The 16,561-nt window shown below is 33.5% G+C and overlaps 1 protein-coding gene across 16 annotated transcripts in view; it reads right to left on the bottom strand.

Annotated features, from left to right (window-relative positions):
• The window catches only part of ITGB3BP (integrin subunit beta 3 binding protein), a 73,378-nt gene that overhangs the window by 6,854 nt on the left and 49,963 nt on the right, over positions 1-16,561 (bottom strand). For 8 of the 16 annotated variants that reach the window (XM_077954791.1, XM_077954787.1, XM_077954789.1 and 5 more), the window contains 4 exons: positions 6,287-6,365; positions 5,781-5,874; positions 5,319-5,375; positions 3,142-3,472 (listed from right to left, as the gene is read on the bottom strand). In XM_077954791.1, the coding sequence (XP_077810917.1) occupies positions 3,384-3,472; positions 5,319-5,375; positions 5,781-5,874; positions 6,287-6,365 (319 nt within the window). In that variant the 3' untranslated portion in view covers positions 3,142-3,383. Of the gene's footprint in view, positions 1-877; positions 1,229-3,141; positions 3,473-5,318; positions 5,376-5,780; positions 5,875-6,286; positions 6,366-16,561 lie in introns of those variants that run through there. The other 8 variants (XM_077954820.1, XM_077954806.1, XM_077954815.1 and 5 more) reach the window with 2 other exon arrangements.

The following is a 16,561-nucleotide window of genomic DNA, read 5'->3' as shown; positions in this document are numbered from 1 at the left end:
CCACTTAGATAATTTATCTAACTCTTTTTTTGTGGAGCGTTTTGGACTACTCTGAGAGTTGAAAATGGGAAAAAAAAGTTCACCTGTCAGGTGACACAAAACCAATTTCTACTAAATGTGCCAGAATAATTTTTCTCCACCTCAAGAAAAGTCTTCAGTCTATTCATTACTGTCTTTTTATAGTATTTTTATTTAATAAAACCTATTAAGACTACCATACAAATCTCTTTACTTATGCTTTTATCTTTTAACTGATCAATTTTTATATTGCTGACATCCCTTCTTCACCATTTGCTCATTTAAAAATTCATAGTATGTGAGATATGTCTCTGGGGAAAATGTCTATAAAATTTGTTACAGCTGGCAAATGTGTATGAGTCAGTGATAGCACATGACTAAATGCTTCACAGAAAATAAAATTTGTTTCTGTAGTAAGCAGAACTGTTTAAATGTTATTTATTTTTATGTTTCAAAGAAAATATATTGTGAAGTGCTGCATTGATTTAATACGCAACAATGTCTGTGTACACGCTGTAGAAGGAAAATTTATGAAACCTTTGCACAACTCCTTTAATTGAATTTTCCAAATCTCTCACCACACACAAATAATCAATATCTTCTGCAGAGAAAACCAGCCAGAATTATTATAGTCTTTCTTTTCAATTTTGTTGTCATCAGCACATACAGAGCACCTGGATATTTGTAATGTCTGATAGCAAGTTATTTACACCTTTTAAACACCTAATTGCTATTAAGTGAGTCCAACTCTATAGTTTAAAATTTTTTCTACTGATTTTATTTGAAAGAAAAATTATCATACTTCTGTTAAAGTATAAAAAATTTAAATCATGAAAGAAGTATTTAAAAGGCTATAAAAAGTAATAAACCTGTTTATTTTTACTTAAATCCTAGACAAATCTCAAGTATGCATTTTTAGCAGGTGAAATGCATACCCCAAAACAAAGACAAATCGTGTAAAACAAGAGCATTAACATTATTAATAGGAAAGGTTATGACTCACATATGGCATACATGATAGCTGAATCATTATAAAGAGCTGAGGACTACAGTTGTACATTAATGCATATTTGTGCTATCAAAATTAATGGCTCCATTTTTTATCTCCAGATAAATCCAGAACGTTAAAGCATAGGGGGAATTTCTGTTGTTTCTCCTAAAAGTCGTCATGTCTAAACTTCAAACCTCAGTGCTTTTAAAACTGAAGTATCTGTTTGAAAAAAATACATTGTTTAATGTTAAGATAAAATAGAAAACTAAAAGGGTAGTAGTCTTCTGGGAGTGAAATTATTCAGCTGATATGATGAATACTTTTTCAAGCCTGAGTGGGGGAAAGAACAACATATTTTTATGTTTAAAAAATACTTCAGTGGGTGGTTAGAATGAAGAGGCAAACTATTTTATAGTGTTACAACAGAAAGACTTTTAAATTTGTCCTGTTGTCTAAGAATTTGATAACCTTAAAATCCTATAACCAAGATGAATTTTACTATGTAAGAATACAGAAAATTAACTAAAGAAAACAGGAACATTGTAGATTATGCTTTTTAAAACAGACCAAAGTTGGAAATTCTGAAATATTTTCTATTACAAACAGCTGAAACACTGAACAATGTAAAGTTCAGATGGTTCCATTTCATTTAAAATATGCATACTGCAACCTACACAATTATTCTCAAAACAGATAAAATATGTTTTGGACTGAAGCTAAGTGTCTAGATTTCATATCCTGGCAACTGCTCTACAATTTGCTTACATTCTTTTCAAAAACATTTTGTTTATTGGAAGTACTAGTCAAAGACCAACAATGATGGTATTTTTTAGTATCTTCAGAAAAAACTGAAAATATTAAGTACTATAGAATGCCATCTATTGACTAAGGAATATCTGTAACAAGTTGTTTTAAGGAGAGGTTGATTATGTAAAATAAATAAATTTCATGCCTCACCATGTGATGATAATGTGACATTCCATCTGTATCAGCCCACTGAATGGTCATATGTTTTAAATCTTCAGCATAACAAATTTAAAATAATTATGAAAATTCACATCCAAATCTAACACAAAAAGAACCTTTCATTTCATTATTTTCCTAATAGTCATAAAGCCAGTGTTATTGAAGAAAGCAAAATTAGGCTTATTTCCTAAGTAACTGAAGAAAGAAAGAAGCCTTCCTTTGTTTAAGAAATCTGTGTTTAGCAGAGGAGATCCTCTTTTATTCATATGCTCTCATCAAGGCATCCCCTGATTTACCAGGTCCAGTTCTTATGACACTATGCAAATCTCAGTGTGTCTTTTAATTTTATTGTGTATGTTTTAAATTTCTCTTGAATAAGTTATATAAAGCCTTAAGAATCTGTGTCAGATGTCTATTTAAAATACTAGAGTGTTATTTTTACAATTATACTCTTCCTGTAATAAAGACTGTAACTGAAGTTAACTGAAATGAAAAACTAAATATTAGTAGAACTAAAAGACCAATTAGAAGAGGCAATGATAGCATAAATATTGAAATTCTCATGGTATTGTCTGCTTTAACTATTCCAGGAAAATTTTGTAAGAATCTGAAAGACCAAAAAACAAACAAACAAACAAAAAACAAAAAAACCCCACCAAAAACGCAGAAGAATCTGAAGGACATTCTTTTGATAGTGAAACAAGTAATTGGCTTATTCTCATTTTCATAATTAATAAATCCTATACATATTATAGGGATGATTTTTATTTTACTTATTTTCTAATATTATGAGAAACTCCCAAAACATTTTAAAATTTAAACAATTCTGTGTAATAGCATAGTAAAAATAAATAAATAAACAAATAAATAAATAAAAGAAAGTGGAAATTTCAAGGCCAGAATAAGGCAGAATAAGGAACATATAAAGCAAACTAGTTTGAGATGTCAAAAGAATTAGCAAAATCCTCTTAAAATGAATGTATGAGCAGAAAAGGGTAAAAGCTGTTAGTTTACTAAAAAAATTTACATGTGTGTGAACGTTTGTGTATGTACATAATCATTAACCAAAAATAAAAAACCAAACAAAAAACCCTGAAAACTAATATGTATATTAGGAACCAGAGAAAGAGGTAGGAAAAGCACTCAGGATATAGCTCAAACTCAAATTACAACAAAAATAAGCTTTAATCTATTTTTTAGGCAATATGAATTTCCCAAAATTAGCTGAAAACCTAATGAAGTTTTTAAAACCTTGGGAAATATAAAGAGCTAATGTAGCTCCTGCCAAGAAACAGAATTGGACGATGACTATATAGAATACACATTAATATATAACATACTTATATAGATACTATGTATTATATATTTTTAAACTGAGTTTTCATTTAAATCAATGATTATTAGAAATTTACAAACATGGTTTAGTCATACAGTCTCCTCTATGCAGGAACTCAGTCCTTTGGGAAAATCTGGTAACGGGCAAGTCAGCCTTAATGCCTAAAATAATAGAAAAGAGTTTTAAGGCTGATCATGCATAAACACACAATGAATTCATGTATTTTAGATGGCCATAAGGAAATGAAAAAAGTATCCCCTGGAAGGAAAAATATTTTAATAAAATATAAATTTAAACAAATTTTTTACATTATTAGCATTGACAGTTCACTTATTTATTCCAGAGTTTTCCGCTTCCTTATTTCTCAAAGCTGTTTGCAAAAGTCAACTATGTTAAGCCTAATTCTAATTAGTTCTAGGAAGTTACAGATTTTTAAAGAAATCACACTATTGGTATAGAGTATGTAGAAGCAAGATTTCTTCCAATTGGGAAATAATAAACATTTTGCTTTCCTACTGTGATCCTTTAAAACTTGTCAAGTTAGGAGAGATTGAAACCACTGAAACCCAGTTACACATTCTAATCAAGTTACACAACTAAAGTAAGACACAAGAGGCCAGGTGTGTTGGCTCATGCCTGTAATCCCACTTCACTAATCATCACTTCAGCCTGGGTGACAGGGTACAATCTTGTCTCTAAATTTTTCTTTTCTCTTTTTCTTTTTTTTTTTTTAAAGAAGAGATCCCAAGCCATTTCCAAGAAAGAGTTACCTTTCATGTTCTTAAATTCTTGGCATCACAGTAGATGTTAGTTGTTCAACTGAAAAGCTCAGGAAGTCTATTCAGCTCCCTTCCCACATGAACTTTGGAGGAGTCTTGCCATGGCTGCAGCCCTGCCATGACCCAGCTGGCCTTTAGATCTGACTGCCTGGCAATCCCAGCACTTCCCATTGCCAACCCATCACTGGCTTATTAAAGGTTCTAAACCCAGGCTAACATACCAGATTGGCTGAAGCAGTTTCAATTATGTGCTATGTTTGAGTCTGAAAGCTGGGATGATTGGATGATTTCATTTGTTTTAGGAAGGGACAACAAAGAATAATGAAAAGACCAGAGTTTTTGAGGCCAGACTGGTCTTTGCTTGGAATCCTTGCTCTGTTACCTAAGTAGAAGTCTTGGGCAAGTTACTTAATATTTTTTGTATCTTTGTTCCTTGTCTATAATGACAATGATAATACAGTGTAGCTATCTTTCCACAATGCTGTAAAGATCTGCTGATCCTAGTATTGAGAATATAGTAATTATAGGTACTCAATAAATGGCAGTCATCGGTATTTAAAAGCGGTAGCCTAAAAACACGGCTGCCCATTTTAAGGCCTAATTCCACCTGCAGAAATTGCTAAATGGCATTCATGTAGGTACTATTAATCACTCTTACATTAGTCTAAAGGTTTTAGTATTTTACAGTTCATGATTACTTTGCTTATTGAGGTGTGAAGGTATGAATGTGTACTTCCTATGGAAACTTAAACACTGTTTATTTAGTTTTCCATACTGTGAAATGATCAGAGGCATAAGAGTTCATAGTAGAACAAAGCACATTAATGATCTGAAAGTTTCCAGAATACTGGTTAGAAAGTAACTTTTAATGGTTCTAGTGCAACACTAAAAAATGCAGTATATTAATGCATTGTTGCTCATATTCGTCTGTATTCTCAAAACTAAATTTTAATAAAAAGACAAAATTTAAATCTTATGTTGAAGATTGCATTTCAAAAGACATTTAAAAAGTTCAATCAGAGAAGTTGATCTCATCAGGTATCATCTGCTAAATGCAATATAAAGCTTTTCAAATGAGATTCATGATCTTTTAAAAGAACACACTTCAGAACAGGGATCTCTGAGGAAAAAAGAAAATCACTAAAAAGGACTCATGATGATTAGTTTTAATTGGCAAAATGGGATGAAAGCATCTTTTTATGTAATAAACTAAAACACAACTACTTACGTTTGTGAGGAAGTCCTGAACTCCTTTCAAACAGTTTTTGTTTAATTACTTTTGTCACTAAAAGAAGTAAAAATCCCATGTCAAGAATTAACATAGAATATGGAGAATTTCTCATTACTTGGAACAAACAACTTCATGAGAAAAAAAAAAATCCAAAATAATACATATTTATAAGTACCAAGTATAAAATATAATACCTTATTATATATTATAAAAATGGGCATTACATTTGAAATGCCTGCTACCAGTTTCCAAGGTGCATTCTTTTCATTCACATTCAAGAAGAATCCCCAAAATAACACATCCTGATAAAAGACATGTGGCTTCTTATTTAAAGGTAATAGTATTTTTATCACATGTCCAGTAATGGTATATATAAAGAAATCTATCAAATTTAAATTTGAAACAAATTAATAGGTTTATCTCTAAAATTATTGTCATTGAAAACTCATAAATTCTTACTTAGTTCTTTGGTTTTCTGCATTTCTTTTTTTAAGAAACGTGATGCACAGGAGATTCCAATGAGATTTTCAAGCTCTCTACTGCCCTCCAAAGCCTACAAGAAAGCCATCTTGAATGAGTTAAGTTCTCTATACATATGACATTACTGACATGTCTAGTGAAAAATACAGTATATTATTTCCTTCATTTGAAAAACTTAAACTCTATGTTAGGATATTTAACTTTTTCTGGCAGGCCAACTATTTCAAGCCCTAAAATGCCTGAATAAAAACAATTTATAATTAACTAAAAAGACGAAACATAATCTACAAATTTATATTTAAATATGAAAAGCCAGATATTACTAAAATATTATGGTTAAATAGTGTTCTCCTATTAAAAAATTCCCATGAAAAGTAAATTAAACATACTCTGTGCAAACTCTTTCCTGGATTGGATTCTCCAATCTGGGACACTCCTTCCTTTTATCCTTTTCAAACAGGGTAGAAGTATGAAAAAATACAAACCCGTATACTACTTAAATTTTGCATTATCGCCATGATTTCTTCTGACAATTTCTCAACTTTAGATAGCAACATCATCAATCTAGTAATAAAGAAAAAGATAGTACTTAGCAAGGGGAAGCATTTAAACATGGCAAGTCATTTTCAAAGCTTTAACTCTTTTTAAAGGACCTTTGACTTAGGTTCTTTCATTCTTTATAAACACAATATATATATTATCAACTGTCCCCTCTTTTGGAGTTTAATTTCCGATTCCCACTGAGCAGTGGAATGGAAGACATAGTTGGCTGTTCCTTTCTCCACAATGCCACAATGAGAACACTAATACACCACCATTCCTTCATTTACCTTGACTGAGTCTATGAATCAGTATCACCTAGTAACTTTTTTTAAAATAAAAAAAGTTTCGTGACTTTATTTTAAATTTGAAAATAAAGAAAAGGAAAAGAGGAAAACATCACTTGGAATTCAGTCTTCTGAACCTATCTCCAGTTATCTTTTTGGAAAAATTCTCCTAGTTTAAAAAAAAAATTGTGTAACTTTGTTATCATCCTTTTTTTTTTCTTTTTATAAAGAAATGGGGTTTACCTCTGTTGCCCAGGCTGAAGTGCAGTGGTATGATCATGGCTCACTGCAGCCTCAACCTCCTGGATTCAATAGATCCTCTTACCTTGTCCTCCCAAAGCACTGTGATTACAGGTGTGAGCCATGGTGTCTGGCTGTGCTTTCTTTACTTAATTTTGGGGGGGCCACATATTAAAGGCTGCACAATATTCTATTTAGTAAACATACTAAAAGTGATTTAACTATTCCCTTACTGTTAAAATTTTAGTTTCTTTTCAAATTTTAAGACCCCATAGCTGTTTGTGATAATCCATATCAACACAGTCTGATAGAAAAATAATGTAAGCCATGTATGTAACTTAAAATTTTTAGTAGCCACATTAAAAGGAATAAAAAAGGTAAAATTTAATAATTTTAATAATGTTTAAATATTTAACTCAATATATTCAAATATTATTTCAACATATAATGAATATAAAATTGAGATATTTTATACTTTTTTCAAATCCAGGTATACTTTACATATTAACAGCACACCTCATTTCATACTAGCCATATTTCAAGTGCTCATTAGCCATGTATGGCTAGTGAGTACTGTTTCAAACAGCATAAATCCATATGGATTTTATGAGAGAAACCAGAAATTCTATTTAAATGCTTTTTCAAGATTACATCAGTGTCATTCATTGACATTTTTGTGCTATTAAAAATAAGACAAATATGTTAAAATTTTGATATATAATGTGTATGTACAGTAAGTTTCAATTAAGTAAAATGTTATCTAAGTATGCAAACAAGAAATAAAGAGTTGATAACATTATTCAAAAGCTAAAAATTATGAGGACAGTGGAATTTTGGGTGAATTCTTTTCTTTAAAAGTTTTCCTTTATTATGTATTTTCAATCAGAAGTCATCTGTCTGAGGCCCTGACTGCTTAACAGGAGAATCTCAGTTTGAGAGATGGTATCATAAAGGAATTCCTTTTCCTTCAAATTGGGTCCAAAGACCTGAAGAAACAAGGACTTAAGGGACTCCCACCCAGGCTGGATCCTCTAGCTTCTCACATATGATGCCAAAGCCTACTGAGTACCACAGGAGTACAAAGTAGAGGCAAATTAAGTTACTTTGCTATAAGAAGGAATCTGAGGGGCTTATTGCCTTGTAACTTGCATCCCTTTCCTGGGAGAACTGGAATAGCAGAGCCTTTTTAAACTGACTTCTATATCTTAAAGAGTTGATGGTACTCCCTGTTCACCTATAGGGAATTGTGTGGGAATGCTGTGGCAGGGCTGCCATCTTGAATGTCTCCGAGTGGCTCTGTTTACATAGAGTTAGATGTAAATAGTGCCCCCAAAAGTTGTATAATGTAGCATCCCCAAAGGACCTACTAGCAGCTCTCCTACATTAAGATAGTAATTGAGGGGCTAAGCTAAAACAAACTGTTTCAACAATCTTGGAGACTTGTATGGATTAAATATCAATTATCTGGGGAAGTTGTTTTCAAAACATCTTTGATATGCTGAAGGTGCTTTCTCAAGGACACTTGTATCCATTGCAGGATCAAGTAGACTAGTAGACATGCCATTGCTCTTCTCATTATTATTCTGATTCCCTTTCCTCTCCTCCTTTTTCTTCTCCCTAGACGAAATCACCTCTTTTTCCCACTTTGAAGGCAACCAAATCCCCATGAATGGTTTTTTTAAGTGTTATACAACTGTTAAATCCTGAAAAATCCTTTTTTTTCAAGGCATTATTTTCCACATCTTCTGAGTCACTGAAGAAGCCTTCATAATCTTTGGAGATAAACTATTTGCTGAGCAGATTTTGGGAGAAATAATTCTACCACTTTCTTCATCCTAGACAAAATGGAATTCTCATAAACATCCTACTTGTGCTGAAAAGTAGATTTCCATTGCTATTGAGAGCCCTTTTCTGTATTTTCAATGCATGGTTCAAATTCCACTTTGTTGCCCTAACATAGCATTATGGTTTGTGTACAGTCCCTTAGTTTTTAACATCATCTTGATGTTCCTTTACTAATTTATGTATTCCTGAAAACTAACAATCTTTCATTTTTTTCAAGCTGCCTGAAGAATATATTTCTCAAGTTCATTATGAAATTACAAAATTTCAAAGTTATTGTGGCTCTTTCAAGTTGGTGAGTAAAAGTATCATCACTGGTGCCATTCATATTTTACAGAATACTATTTTTTTCTCAAATAGATTTGCCTCTGACTAGATTAAATTGGACCAAATTTTTTTTTTTTTTTTGAGATGGAGTCTTGCTCTCTTACCCAGGCTGGAGTACAGTGGTGCAATCTCGGCACACTGCAAGCTCCACCTCCTGGGTTCATGTCATTCTCCTGCCTCAGCTTCTGGAGTAGCTGGGACTACAGATGCACGCTGCCACACCCAGCTAATTTTTTGTAGTTTTAGTAGAGATGAGGTTTCACCGTGTTAGCCAGGATGGTCTTGATCTCCTGACCTTGTGATCTGCCCGCCTCGTCCTCCCAAAGTGCTGGGATTACAGACGTGAGCCACGCCTGGCCCAAATCCTTTATCTTATAATGATCCTTTGAGCCATCCAGATGTCAATGGGCCACTACATCCAGATATCCAGTGACTGTCGCCAGTTTTATGGCATCCTTACAAGATTTAATCAAATCTGCATTGTGGTCAAAGACTATTGTAGCACAACCTGAGAAATCTGAAATCTTGGTCTTCCTTGAATTAACCTTCTTTTTCATAACTAAAAACCAAGCAGCATTTTTTGTTTTTTTTTAAGCATCTAGTAGTTTTTCTCTTGAGGGAGCTACATGTCAAAATTCAGGATTTTCAGTGCAGTTTTCCAATTTGCTTAGAAGAGTTGCATTGTGAAATTCAGAGTTCTTTCACGTTCCTCAAAGAGAAAGTCCTTATTCTGAAAAACAACTGAAATTAGGTGCAACAGCCAAATAAAATCCATGAGAAGCACTGGATGTATCCATTAATTCTGCTTTTCCTTCCTTCTATATTAACTTCTCCAGTCTCAAGTCAGGGGTAACTTGACTTTCAAAACTATCATTCTGTACCAGTTCAGGATTTTTCCTATCTTGGCCAGTTTCAATTCTTTCAGTTATTTTCCATTCTTAGCTTCAAATTTAGTTTCATCATTTACTTTTTCTCTATTAAGTCCCTCAGAAGTATTCTGAGGAGAGAACTAAAAGAACAAAGAGAAACTGTTATTAAATTGGTGCTTCTAATTCAGATTTATTGAGGCAGGTGTTAGCAAGCATTAACTCAGCTCCTGCTATGTGCTGTGCCATCCTAGATGTGAAAGAATGAGAAGCAAAGGAGTAGAGCAAATGAAAAAAGAACCCAGTGATTTATAGATTCCCTAGGATGCAAGCCATGGTACTTAGTGTACTGTGTAGGCATTATGGATATACTGGAAGAAGAGTGAAAACCTGTAAAAGCCATGATAATGGCCTGAAAAAAATCTTGATTTCCCTCCTTTTTTGTAACTTCCAATTGTTTGATATATATCTTGCTTACCAGATTGTAAGTTCCATGAAGGCAAGGGTGGTATCTACCTTATTTACTTTTATAACCTGTGTTAACTAATAAGGTGCCTGCAGGTGTGGTAGGTACCCAGTAACTATTTGATGGATCAATGAACAGAAGAAAAAAGACCTAGTCCAGTGACCATCCATCCCTAGAGTCAAGTGAAGTATGCCCATCCTGCAGTTTTCTCTCTCTTTTTTTTTTAACTTCCTTCTCCTATTGTCTTATGTAGTCTCCATGATTCATCAGTTATATTGCTGACAAAGTTAATTAATTCAGTTCTCTAACCTTCCACCACATATGTCTTTCTCACAGGTAACCCAGGATGTCCCTATTTGTTTTCTTTGCTCCTAGCCTAAGCTGTGAGTACTATGGGCGGGGGGGGGGGGGGGGGGGGAAGCCTCACAGTAGAATTGACAGTCAATATTAGAAGTATGATTTTGCTGAGCACCCAATGCTGCTTAACTCTCCATTTACTTAATTTAATGAATCTTCTTAATTTCTGCTCAACATGACAGCCTAACCCAATCTCCACTTCCTCCATATTAAAACTAAACTCTTATATTTATATTTCTGCCTTAGTATTTTTAATACAGTATTCTCAGAGGCCACAAATACACCCCTAATTAATTCTATTACTAAAAGCTATTATCTGAAAGTTATTACCTCTAAGAAATTGTACTTTTATAAATCTCAAGACTTGTGCATTAAATGTACATAACAAGGATGAATTCCTTAGGTTCTTCTAAATCTTTACAATACTACAATTCATGCAGAAAAAGGTAAATAGGTCACCGAATCTCCATCTCCCTCAACCTAAACTGATAATTTTGGATGATAGCTGAATTATGAAAACAATGAAATATATTGTTAACATTTTTTTAATGCTTTCTTAGTTTAAGGCACTATACTTACTACTTTACAAACTATATCTTAAGTTTCAACACAACTATCCGTGGGAAATATTGTCTCCATTCTACAGCTACGATCACTGAAGTACTAATAAATAATTTAATTATTCAGGGTTTTATAACAAGGGGCACAGTCAGGACTTGAACCCAGGTGTGTTTGACCTATGTTCTCAACCATTATGTAATACTTCCAAAAGTGTAATTCAGTTACCACTGGCATCAGAATTCCTTGGTAAATGGTTAAAAATACAAATTCCTGGGCTGCATCCAAGAACTACTAACAGAGAAGGTCAGAAATATGCACTTCCAGGCAATTCTCATGCACATAAAAATTAATTAAAAGCACTTTTCATGAAGACTGATCACAAAAAAACTTGGTCAATATAAATGAAATTGATATCCTTTGTCAAAAAAAAAAAATTTCCCCCTGTGTTTAGGTCTATGCATTTCATTATATTCTTACAGGCTGTCTCAAGGAGCTTTTCTGCATTCCGTTCAGCTTACATTTTTTTTTTAAATTTCTTATTGTGATAAAATATATATAACAAGATTTGTCATTTTAAACATTTTTAAGTGTACAATTCAGTGACATTACATTCACAATATGTGCAACCATCACCACTATATCCAAAACTTTTCTATTACTACAAACAGAAACTGTATAACCATTAAGCAATACCTCCTCATGCTTCCCACCTCCAGTCTCTAGTAACCTTTAATCTCCTTTCTGTCTCTTTGAATTAGTCCATTCTAGATATTGCGTACAACTGGAATCTTAACAATATTTGTCCTTATATGTGTCTGGCTTATTTCACTTAGCACAATGCTTTCAAGATTCTTCAATGTTGTAGCATGTATCAGAACTTCTTTCCTTTTCATGAATAAATAATATTCCACTGTATGTATATACCACACTTTGTTTAGCCATTTATTTGTTGATGAACATTTGGGTTGTTTCCTATCTTTTGGTTATTGTGAATAATGATGGAATAAACACTGGTATATAAATATCTGAGTCACTGTTTTCAATTATTTTGGGCATACACCTAGGAGTGAAATTGCTTGGTCTTATGTTAATTATATGTTTAACTTTTTGAGAAAGTGCCAGACTGTTTTCCACAGGAGCTACAATGTACAAGGGTTTTAATTCTTCTATATCCTTGCCAATATTTGTTATTTTCCACTTTTATTGTTTGTTTAAATGGCCATTCTCGTAGATGTAATGTGTAAAATGTAAGGTCTCACTGTAGTTTTGATTTGCATTTCTTTAATGACTAATGATATTTAATACATTTTCATGTGCTTATTGGCAATTTGTATAACTTCTTTCAAGAAATAGCTACTCAAGGCCAGGTGCGGTGGCTCACACCTGTAATCCCAGCAATTTGGGAGGCTGAGGCAGGCAGATCATGAGGTCAGGAGATCGAGACCACCCTGGTGAAGCCCCATCTCTACTAAAAATACAAAAAAAAAAAGTTTGCCACACGTGGTGGTGGGTGCCTGTAGTCCCAGCTATTCGGGAGGCTGAGGCAGGAGAATGGTGTGAACCCAGGAGGCGGAGCTTGCAGTAAGCCAAGATAGCACCACTGCACTCCAGCCTGGGCAACAGAGCGAGACTCTGTCTCAAAACAAACAAACAAACAAACAAAAAACCAAAACAACAAAATAGAAATATCTACTCAAGTTTTTGCCTATGTTTAAAATTGGGCTGTCTTTTTTTCTTGTTGAGTTTTAGAAGTCCTTGATATACTCTGGACATTAAACCCTTATTAGATATATAATTTGAAAATATTTTCTCCCATTCTGTGCTATGCCTTTTCACTTTCTTGATGGTGTACTCTGAAGCACAAGAGCTTTTACTTTTGATAAAGTCCAATTTATTTTTTCTTTTGTTCATTGTGCTTTTGGTGTTGTTATATAAGAATCTATCAACAAATTCAAGGTCATGAAGATTTATCATTATGTTTCCCTCTAAGATAGTTATAAATGGTTTTGGCCCTTATATTTAGGTCACTGATCCATTTTGAACTAATTTTTATATATGCTGTGAGGTAGGGATCCAACTCCATTCTTTTTTATAAGGAAATCCTGTTTCCCAGCAACATTTATTGAAGACACTATTCTTTCTCCATTAAATAAACTTGGCATCCTTGTCAAAAATCAATTGGTCATAGATGTATGTGTGTGTTTTGGACACCCAATTCTATTCCATTTGTCTCTATGGCTACTGTTATGCCAGTGCCATACTGTTTTGATTACTGTAGCTTTGCAGTATGTTTTGAAATCAGGAAATATGAGTCTTCCAACTTTGTCCTTTTTCAAGATTGTTTGGCTATTTGGGGTCTCTTGTAGTTGCATATGAATTTAAGGATAGGCTTTTCCATTTCTGCAAAAAATGCTGTTTAATCATTCTGCAAAAGAAATACAGGAATTACAGTGAATCTGTAGACTGCTTTGTGTAGTAGCATTAACATCTTAACAATATTAAATCTTCTTGCCCATGAATACAGAATATCTTCCCTTTTATTTAGATATTCTTTATTTTCTTTCAAAAATGAATTGTAGTTTCTAGTGTACAAGTTTTTTACCTCTTTGGTTAAATTTATTCCTGTGTATTTTGTCCTTTCAGATCCTACCGCAATGGACTGCTTCCTTAATTTCCTTTTCAAATTCATTACAGGTATATGGAAACTGATTTTTGTGTGTTGATCTTATACCCTGAAACTTTTTTGACTCTAGTTATTAGCTCTAGTAGCTTCCTGTGCACTCTTGGGATTTTCTCTATAGAAAATCATTTCGTCTTCAAATAAAGATTGTTTTACTTTTTCCCTTCCAATTTAAATGTCTTTTATTTCTTTTTCTTGTCTAATTGCTCTGGCTAGAATTTCCAATACAATGTTGAATACCAGTGGTGAAAGCAGGTGTCCTTGTTTGGCTTCTGATCTTTCGGGGAAAGTTTTCAGTCTTCCGTATCTAAAATTTTAAATTGTTGAAAATAATTCTCTTTTTAAGACTGGCTTTCCTCTTAGCCTTTGCTCACCTACAGAATAGGCATAATATGGAATATAGGCATATATCTTCATCCTAAGATTCTGATAAACATTTTCAACTAACTTATCCCTAGAGACCATCATTTGAGCAGTCAAGAGGAACTTAGAATACTGACCAGTGGTTGTCACAATTAAATTGTATACATAATGCAAAACAAAACAACAAACATTTTTTAAAAACCAGTTCTGGCATAACTCACTACTATTAAAAAGGTTTTATTTAGGTCAGTACAGAAATAAAAAAAATACACATCTAAAAAAGTTACTCTTCTGCCTATAAGAGAGAATGAGCTAGTGATTAAAAATAAGTCTTAGGCTGGGTGCAGTGGCTCATGCCTATAATCCCAGTACTTTAGAAGGCCAATGTGGATCACCTGAGGTCAGGAGTTTGAGACTAGCCTGGCCAACATGGTGAAACCCCCATCTCTACGAAAAATACAAAAACTAACAGGGCCTGGTGGTGGTGCACACTTATAATCCCAGCTATTTGGGAGGCTGAGGCAAGGAGAATCACTTGAACCCAAGAGGTGGAGGTTGCAGTGAGCCAAGATCATGCCATTGCACTCCAGCATGGGCAACAAGAGTGAAACTCTGTCTCAAAAAAAAAAAAAAAAAAAAAAAAGGGCCTATACAACAGGTGGGATCCTTGTGGTGATGGAACTGTTCTGTATCATGATTACAGCGGTAGATACAAGAACCTACACGTGATAAAATTGCATAGAACTAAATACACACACAAATTAGTTCATTGCAAAACAGGAAATATGAATAAGATCAGTGGATTGAGTCAATGTCAATTTCCTGGTTGTGATATTGTACTACAGTTTTATAAGATGTTATATTGGGAAACTAGGAAAACACTACACATGATGTCTCTGTTTTACTTCTCACAATGGCAAGTAAATCTACAATTATCTGAAAATAAAACTTACAGGACAGTCACCATTATTGCATTTTCATAGCAATGCCAGCTACAGCAGCAGCAAATTGCCAAGAGGAAGAAAAGCCAATCGCAGTAAATTATATATATTCCTTGCAAAACATAAAGGATATGGAAGTTCACATAAAATATTAATGTGTAGTTTTTGTTTTTTTTTTTACAAATGGGCTTTATTGACACGCCATTAACTATTTGTTTTGTGAAGAAAAAATTTTTAAACCTAGAACATGGAACTGTATTTTCCTGTTGAGAGGATTCTTACATTTAAAATTCTCCAAATTGATCAATAGGAAATGATTTCAGGACGTATTCATCAGTAAAAAAAAGCAAAGCAAAAAGAGTACATATGGTGTGCCATCTTCTATATAAAAAAAGTAAGAAAAAACAAAATGAAACTGCATAGGAAAGGTAAATAAGAAACTAATGAATTTGGTTACCCACAAGAAATAGGTAGCAGGAATGAGGGAGGGATTAATGCTACTCTGAGTATCCTTTTTTGGCAACAGTTTTGACTTTTAGGACTATATTAATGGCTTATCTCATTTTAAAAAGTCAAAAAGCATGAGAAAAAAGTAAAATTCACAATCAAGAAAACCTATTTCAAATGAATACTTCAAATGATGAACTAATCCAAATAATTTTTGAAAACAGTAATTTGACTATGTATCTTTAATCTAAGCACAAAAAACTGCAAACAAATCTTGAATGCTTCGCAGGTTTGTTTTTAGCAGTGCTGTGAGCACAGGAATTCTGCAAGTATTTTGCGTGTGATGTAGGATTAAGCAAATGTGCAAATTTATTGCTGCTCTCAGGAGACAGAAATTTAGATTTGAGATGGGATAGAAATATGGAAAAGGGGAAGTCAAGGAAAAACCTTGTATCACTATGAACAGATGAATTTTTAAATGGTCAACCAGCAGAAGGTCAATTAATAAATACGGAAATGATGGAGTTAGAAAATTATGACTATGGCAATCATTATAGTAATAACTGACTCAGGCAAGAATCATCAATGTATGTTAAAACTACTGGGTGAAACATGACAAAGTACCTCGCCACAAAGTATTTATTAATTACAAAGGGAAAATGATTACTTTTTTTTTTTTTTTTTGAGACGGAGTCTCGCTCTGTCGCCCAGGCTGAAGTGCAGTGGCACGATCTCGGCTCACTGCACGCTCCGCCTCCCCGGTTCATGCCATTCTCCTGCCTCAGACTCCCGAGTAGCTGGGACTACAGGCACCCGCCACCTCGCCCGGCTAGTTTTTTGTAT

Source organism: Macaca mulatta, chromosome 1 (genome assembly GCF_049350105.2).
Source record: "Macaca mulatta isolate MMU2019108-1 chromosome 1, T2T-MMU8v2.0, whole genome shotgun sequence".
In the NCBI taxonomy this organism is placed as follows: domain Eukaryota; kingdom Metazoa; phylum Chordata; class Mammalia; order Primates; family Cercopithecidae; genus Macaca; species Macaca mulatta.
Note: the sequence above shows the minus strand (reverse complement) of the source record. Positions and strands in the feature narration are given on the sequence as shown.